This window comes from Euphorbia lathyris, chromosome 1 (genome assembly GCF_963576675.1).
Source record: "Euphorbia lathyris chromosome 1, ddEupLath1.1, whole genome shotgun sequence".
Classification (NCBI taxonomy): Eukaryota; Viridiplantae; Streptophyta; class Magnoliopsida; order Malpighiales; family Euphorbiaceae; genus Euphorbia; species Euphorbia lathyris.
The window spans coordinates 34,685,151-34,693,094 of NC_088910.1; the positions used below are offsets into that span (position 1 = coordinate 34,685,151).

Consider the following 7,944-nt stretch of genomic DNA (forward strand, 5'->3'; position numbering starts at 1 on the left):
AATTAAATTAGTAATTCTCTAAAAACTTTAAAACTATTTCGATACCTCATCCCAAAATTAAATAATGTTGTACTAAAAGACGAGCATTTTTCAATCTTATTATTTTCTGTTCATCTCATTATATTTTGCTTTTCCCACTACAATGTGCTCCTCCAAGAGATATAACTTCAACACCCAAACTGATCCAACGCATAAGTATTAATTAAAAGACCTAAATAAATGAGTACTCTTCATGTCCTATTTCAACCATTTAAATAGATATTTTCAATAGAAATACAAAAATTTCAAATTTCAGGCAATTCAAAATTATCTCAGCTTAACAAGTGAAAACCTCCAAGACCCTCAAAAAGAATTACTGGGTTTCTTTTTGTTTTTTTTGGTTCTAGGTTCAAAGCCTCAATCTAAATCTCTATCAGCTAGCTCATGTCCAGAACCTACTCAAGAAACCTTTCTTGTCCTTCTTGATCCTGTGTTCTAGAGACGGGAAATCGATATAATCATAGGCAAGGTCCAATATGATTGGATCTCGAGCTATCGATTGGAACGCCGGAGGGAACACTTCAATTCGAGAAGTTGCTTTCACATTCTGATCTCCAACTGCAGACTCGTACACATCAAGTTTCTCCAACAGGTATTTCTCCACCTGAAATCAGTATCCAATAAACAATGCCAAATCAATATTTCCTCAACTCTGGGCGGCCCGGTGCACTACGCGTCCCCGCTGAGCGAGGGTCCGGGGAGGGGTCCCACCACAAGGGTGTACTGGGGGCAAGCCTTCCCCTGCCAATTTATTTGGCAAGAGGCCGCTCCTAAAACTCGAACCCGTGACCTCTTGGTCACACGACAACAACGTTTACCGTTGCGCCCCTCAACTCTAAGTAGAGAAAATATGCAAATCAAGATTCTTGTTCACTTTTTTTTTTTCTAGAATAGATAATATACGACGCAACACAATGTCAAGATCGCAAAGAAGAATGCTTTGATATATGATTATTATTTGTGCCAAACATTACAACTACTGAAATTAATATTTCCTATGATCATATCGATTTGAGACCTAGGAAGCCTAGGTTTTTTTAACAATACTGATTCAAAGGTAGCCACCACAGTATTATTTCCATAACGTCAATAATGATTACTTTCTCCACCTGCTATATCAACAAACACAAGCGCTATATTCTGTGTACCAAAAAAAATACATGTGAACTACATCAAAGACCACAGAATACTGAATACTCGTCAGCAGCAAGTACTGTCTCACTGCTCTTCGCCCCATTGGCCGGTAAGACTGAGGAACCATACAGTTCAGTTGCTTAAACAAAAGATGAAGCACTAGAAATAACAAGCTAATATTTATGCATGTTGCATACAAGTACAGACTGGTAAGTTCTTATGTATCTCCTATATATATGTGGGGATGACCTAATCTACTACATGAGATTTCAAAATTGTTTAAGGGCAGGATAATTGTATCATTATAATGATGGCATCTTTTGTATTAATTGAAAAAAGGAAGAGATGATAACTGATATAAAACAATGAAACATGTAAGCTAGCCATCTTTTTGTTTTAAGTTCGGTACTCAACAGCAATTGATGCTTGTAAAATTTTATAGGAAAGAGCATAAAAGAATTCAAGTTGCACCTTCTTATCATTTCCACTTAATGACATTGCAGAAACTTTTTTGGACAAGTTCTCAGGAGCCTTCTCGGCCTCCATAATTCCTGATGCATGCTCTATGCAACTATTAGCTCTGCACTCGTTGTGCAAAGTCTTCAGCTCTTTCATCATCAACTGTAATGCAAAAATATTTACAGTCAAATATCATCCATTAAACAAATACACATCAAGAACATGATATTAGGCCCATGAAGCATTTTAAAAATTGAATAAAGCTATTTTCCCAAAAAAGAAGGTAAAATTCCTTTTAATAAATCACCTCATCAGTGTTATTTAGAGATTGAAACTTCTGTATGGCATTCTCAGCTAGAGAACGAGCATGGCAATATAACACATATGCTTCTGTTCTCTTCCCAGCTAAACTGTATGACTTAGCAAGGAAGAAGCACCTGCAGACAAACAAGAAAATAAAAGATGAAGTCAAATGAAAATGAGGAACAACCACAACTGAAAACGGGAGCACCAGTGCAGAGCATAGTGCTGACAAGAAGTTCTGTAAAAGCAGATGAATAAGAAAAGACTTGCAGGTATCTAATAAGCAACTATTAGAAAATGAAGCAAAAATGCAAAAGTTCAAATTGGAAAAAAACATATATATTCTAAAGATCAATACATTAAATAGAACAGCCTGCCCTTTAGTAGAATCTCATAATAAAATTACAAGCTGATCCCAATGGATCAAATTTTGTTTAGTAAGACAAGTAAATTAATTAGGAGTTCAAAGACAAACCTTTGTGCTCGGAAAGCCAAACTTTTAAGTGAACAGTCTTCTGAGAATGCAACTTCCTCACTATTTGTATCTCTTCCTGAACTAACTAAGTCAGAAAGATCAGAGGTATTCTGTCATAAGTAGCATGGTTCAAATGGTTAGCTACTTAAACTGGGGTAGTAGTATCATATACATTAGTAGATTGAATCTATCTTTTTAGAAAGAATTATGTGTTGAGACATAATATTGAGAGAATATCATTTTTAACCTGCAATAAAAGATCATAAAGGCGAACAAGCTCCTCAGGCTTAGTAACTTTCTCATTTTTGTCATCACGGCGCCTAGTGAGTTTACTCTTTGCAATGCTAACCAATAACTGGTTTCGCTCAATTGTCCTTTGTCCTAGGATAGCACCAACAGCTTTATCAAGGCCACTTAAGTCATCTTTGACACTATCAGCATTACCTGCACTGACCTAGAAAATTTAACATGTCATAAAATACATGTGCAACAGATTAGAGAGAAGAACAAATCACACAACTAAAAAGCCATAACACATTTATAAAAGTTCATTTGATGTTACAATAAAACGAGGAGACATGCCTCTATATTTCATATAACACTAAAAAAAAAAAAAAAAAAAGGGCGGCCCGGTCGCATTACGCGTCCCCGCTGAGCGAGGGTCCGGGGAGGGGTCCCACCACAAGGGTGTATTGGGGGCAAGCCTTCCCTTGCCAATTTAATTGGCAAGAGGCCGCTCCTAAGACTCGAACCCGTGACCTCAGGTCACACAGCAACAACGTTTTACCGTTGCGCCAAGGCTCGCCCTCATATTTCATATAACACTATTAAAAATATATTCCGTACCAAGTCACTGCGAATGCAACTTCTTGCTTCATGATACGCAGTAAAGATCTTGTCGAAGATTCCTAATTTTTTATCTGCTGGGAATGAATCTGCTGCAGGACCATGTAAATCCTTCTCTAATTCTTGAGCTGAAGAATTCATGGACAACAAACAAACTTCAGAATTTGTGCACGCAATAGAAATGACTGAGGGGTAAAAAGTAACATGCTAATATCGTACACACAACAGACAAACAAGGGAGCATAAAAACCAAGTACTCATTTTTTACTTATGGAATCAATGACTACTATTGCAACTTATTAATGAGATATCAGCTTCCTTGAAGTTCAAGTAATAACATGTTTCTATATTTTCTCTCCTAAAATTCTAGTGACCAAAGAACCACAATTCAGATGATAATGCAGAACAACAACCACAGAAATGTATTGCAATTTCTCGGTTTCAGCTGGAATTTCTCGTGAGAATAAAGATTATTAGCCAACCCAATTGACATATAACGTCATATAAACTTGCATGAAGATCATTGAAATATAAAACCTGCCTATCCATCAACTTAGCTAGAAATGCAAATATCATGGTATACATAAATAGTGTTAAAGGAACTTTAATTTTGGATAGCATGTGTATACCTCTTGACCTTCTTTTTCTCACAAAATGATATCTTTTGTTACTGATGTTAGCACTTCTGATGTCTTTTCAGTATATTTCTTTCACTTATTTTAACAAGTGATAAGGGAAATAATAAACACAATGTTACAAAGATCTACTGATGTATAAAATATATAATTGTGTTACTTGGTCATGATGGTCGACTCAACCTTTCAAAATGGCAACCCGAGTTTTTGCATTAGATATTGGAAATTTGTGACCAAGCCAATGAAACTCTGTCATGGACGCTGCTTGTTGGGACCTAGCCTCTGCCATCACAGCCTGCAAAACAAGGTAACACGTTAAACATGAGGGATAAATAGGAAATGAAGAAAATCCACAAAATATTTATCCTATCAAAACTTGCAATATAGGAAGAAACTAGAGACAATTCCAAAATTTATCAAAGCTAATACATTCTTGATCTAGATTAATGATTACGACACCTATACGCACGAAAAACATAATGGGTTTTCGAGCAGAGTTGATCCAACATAAAGTCTTGTTCACACTGATTCAAGTATATAAAATATAATGGGGTAGTATGATGTGTTATTCTTTCTAAAATGGTTAACTTTTTCAAAAAGACAACAAGACAACAAACTGAAGTAGCTGGTTCAACTTCTTTGAAAACTCAAAAAGCAAGAGAAAGCAAATTTGGACAAAAAAAAGGGGACCGAAAGCTTGATCTCCTGCAAAATAACCTTCCTCACCTCCAATTTAGCTTTAAAAAGGTCCAGTGCAGGACCTGTCTCGCCCATTTGTAGAAGGTCAGAAGTTTGAAGATTTGCTTCGCCAATTTTGTGTCGGCAGTACCGAATACTAGGCTCTAGCTCCTCAACACGCTCACGGCACAAAAGTTGATTTTCCATGTCTCCATATTTCCCAAGCTCTTCATAAACAGCTCTACATGACATACCACATGTTACCTAATAACTATATTTAGTAAACAAAAAGAGGGAACTGTATGAGCTTGCAAATATTGCAGAGCCATTACATCCATATTGCAAAGTAATACAAGGCCTGAATTAATCCAAACAAATTAAAAAGTTAAAACTAGGCCAAAAATCAATATAACTATCTAACTTCAAAAAAAAAAAAATCATATATCATATCCTCATTTGATTGTGGCAGCTTGTTCAGAAGGGATAATCCTCTATGACATAGGTTTCATAGTGATTACTTAAAGTGGATTGTCACAACCAGGAAAAACAACACATGGAAGGACAACTATTTTTGTGTTAATAAACACATGAACAGTAAAATGACACTAGCAGAGCAGTACATCTATACATATATATATGAAGAAGAGAAGAATGTACCTAGCACTGATGAAATTCTTCAATGCAGTATCCCAATTTCGGTCTTGTTCAAACAACAAATTTCCATTCATATAAGCAGCATATGCCTACACAATTGGTAAGTGAAGATTTTATAGATTAAGATTGGAGATGTTGCATCATACTTTGACAAAGATATGGTTACAGTTCAAACAAGCAATGTTAATTCAGTAGAAGCAATAAGCAGCAGAATTGGAAACTATTTGGGGGTGTTACATGATCAAGTAAATGATAAAGACTGCACCACTCTAATAAACAAATGTTATATAATTTGGCTCTAGCCTTGAATTCAGATAGACCTTGAAGTTCTCAAAATCACCAAAAGCAAGTCATAATTGAGACATATCTGTAGAGGATACACTTTCATGCCCCAGACTGGGAGTTGCATCTTAATGGTCCTCATGCATAGCTGGGGCCTATAAATTCAGTTTGATCATGATTTCATTATCAGCTGTCAAGCTCATACAAACAGCATTGCAATATCATAGTACAATTTTAACACTTGTTATGACTAAGGCATCAACAGGTAGCGTTTTAAGGTGATTTTAAGAACTTCAAGGTCTATCTGAATTAACACTTGCTTTTAGTGTTTGGTCATGCACACAACCATGATACATTTTGCAACAAATTTCACTCTGATCCTTAGCAGGATTAAAAAAGTTCCAGATGATGTAAAAACATCAAACTTCATGCACACTCTTTGGACCAAGTTGTACAGCAATAGAAATAGAGAAATCGGAGGCCAAAGGCTGCAATGAGTTGAATAATAAAACAGAGGCACACCTCAGCTTCTAAAGATGTTCTAGAATCTCCCTTGGCAGCACACAACCGTGAGAATAAATCAGCCCATTTCACTGCCTTCCTTAATCTCCCAATCAAATAGATGCGTTGCCTTGCATTTGGACCATCTGGAAGTTGTCGTTTTTCCATGGCATGGCTCCAAGCTCTCTCCGCTGAATAAAGAACCAAATGCAAATACCTATTTTTCTTTCAAATAAAACAAATTATTAAATCCCACATACATTAAAACCAATAGATACTCAAAACAAAGCAACCATCTAAGCAATAGTTTTTCAAACAGCAGAATTATAAAAGACTTATTTTCCCCAATAAAAAGGTCATTATCATAAAACAATGAACTTAACAATAGAAGCTTCTTCCAGAGTAAAATGACCCCAGAATAATGAGAATCAATCAGCAAGTGGAAATCATGGTGCAAGATAAAATGAGAATAGTTAAGCTCCAAATGGATGGAGCACAAAACAAGATCAAAAAACCAACAACACTCACCTCACTTCAGTGACTGTCGATTCAGTTACAGCTCTACGAGTGTATTTACCACGGCCATGGGTAAATTTCAATGATTTATATAACCTCCTCAACCGAGCAGTACAATACCTCCTGCGCTTGAAATGTGATTACTCAACTCAATCAGAATACTCATGTGACATAAATTCTTATGCTACAGAAGAACCTCAGGAAATGCTCTTACCGATAACGAGTGTAGTCCCCATGCCGCAATCCATGCTGCATCTGCGCAGACTTCAGGAGCTGCAATACTGGATTTTTTCCAAAAAAAAAGTCATATCTTTCGTTTAATTAAGTTGAGCAATTCTAGTACAATTGTGCATATGCAGAGAGAAAATAAATCCGACAAGTGGGGGAAATTCGTTGACGAATTAAGCAGATCAAGGTAAAAGGAAATACCGTTAATTGAATATCTGGGATTGATCAGATCGGAACTGGCTGATTTTGGGGCGTCAATATCCATAGATACTGTTTCATTATCCTTCCCCATCAATGCTAGGACTGAACACACTCGAGAAGAGAAGAAATCGGAGAAGGTAGCAAAGAGAGAGAAATAAAGGGAAATTTAGAGGGAGAGATTTCTAACGTTTATCTAATGTTGTTTTGCGGCTTGTGCAGAGGAGCAGTTTCCAGTGCAAACTCGGGTACTTCGGATCATGTTTAGGTCCCGCATCATTTCGGATTAGATACGGGTCGCGCTATTAGGTTCTTCGTCGGGCACTGGACATAATAGTTTGGGCTTTTTATAATAAAACTAGTTTCTGACCCGTGCGATGTACGGATTCATCTTAATATATAAATATTAACAAATAATGAAGTGACACCTCAGCTCCATCGTTAATGTTTTATATTATATATAGATATGCAGAGAATTAGAGAGATTTTAGGAATTAATTTAAATTATGTAGAACTTTTAGATATAGATATGCAGAGAATTAGAGAGATTTTAGGGATTAATTTAAATTCTGTAGAACTCTTAGATATAGTACGGATAAAATAATCTTTTTATAAATAAATATAATAATATAACTAAAGTTAATATATTATATTTTTTATTATATTTTTTATTAGTAAAAAATGAGGAAGTGACACCTCAGCTCCATCGTTACTGTTTTATATTATATAATATAGATTTAAATTATGTAGAACTTTTAGATATAGATATGCAGAGAATTAGAGAGATTTTATGGATTAATTTAAATTCTGTAGAACTCTTAGATATAGTACGGATAAAATAATCTTTTTATAAATAAATATAATAATATAACTAAAGTTAATATATTATATTCTATATTATATTTTTTATCAGTAAAAAAGGAGGAAGTGACACCCCAACTCCATCATTACTGTTTTATATTATATATAAAGATATGCAGAGAATTAGAGAGATTT

The 7,944-nt window shown here is 35.4% G+C and overlaps 1 protein-coding gene across 2 annotated transcripts; it reads right to left on the reverse strand.

Moving 5' to 3' along the window:
* Nucleotides 1-216: 216 nt before the first annotated feature.
* LOC136227730 (uncharacterized) lies at nt 217-7,241 on the reverse strand. Of its 2 annotated transcripts, XM_066016473.1 has the most exons (13): nt 6,952-7,241; nt 6,737-6,803; nt 6,535-6,645; nt 6,028-6,223; nt 5,227-5,312; nt 4,618-4,810; nt 4,075-4,186; nt 3,257-3,384; nt 2,658-2,864; nt 2,411-2,520; nt 1,940-2,069; nt 1,645-1,794; nt 217-643 (listed from the first exon to the last, which is right to left on the reverse strand). In XM_066016473.1, exons 1-13 carry the CDS (start codon nt 7,040-7,042, stop codon nt 422-424), a joined length of 1,803 nt encoding a protein of 600 aa, XP_065872545.1. In that variant the 5' UTR covers nt 7,043-7,241; the 3' UTR covers nt 217-421. The 2 variants fall into 2 exon arrangements, with proteins under 2 accessions (XP_065872545.1, XP_065872551.1); XM_066016479.1 differs by lacking the exons at nt 6,737-6,803; nt 6,952-7,241 and having other exon boundaries at nt 6,028-6,231; nt 6,535-6,651.
* Between the last annotated feature and the right edge of the window lie 703 nt (nt 7,242-7,944).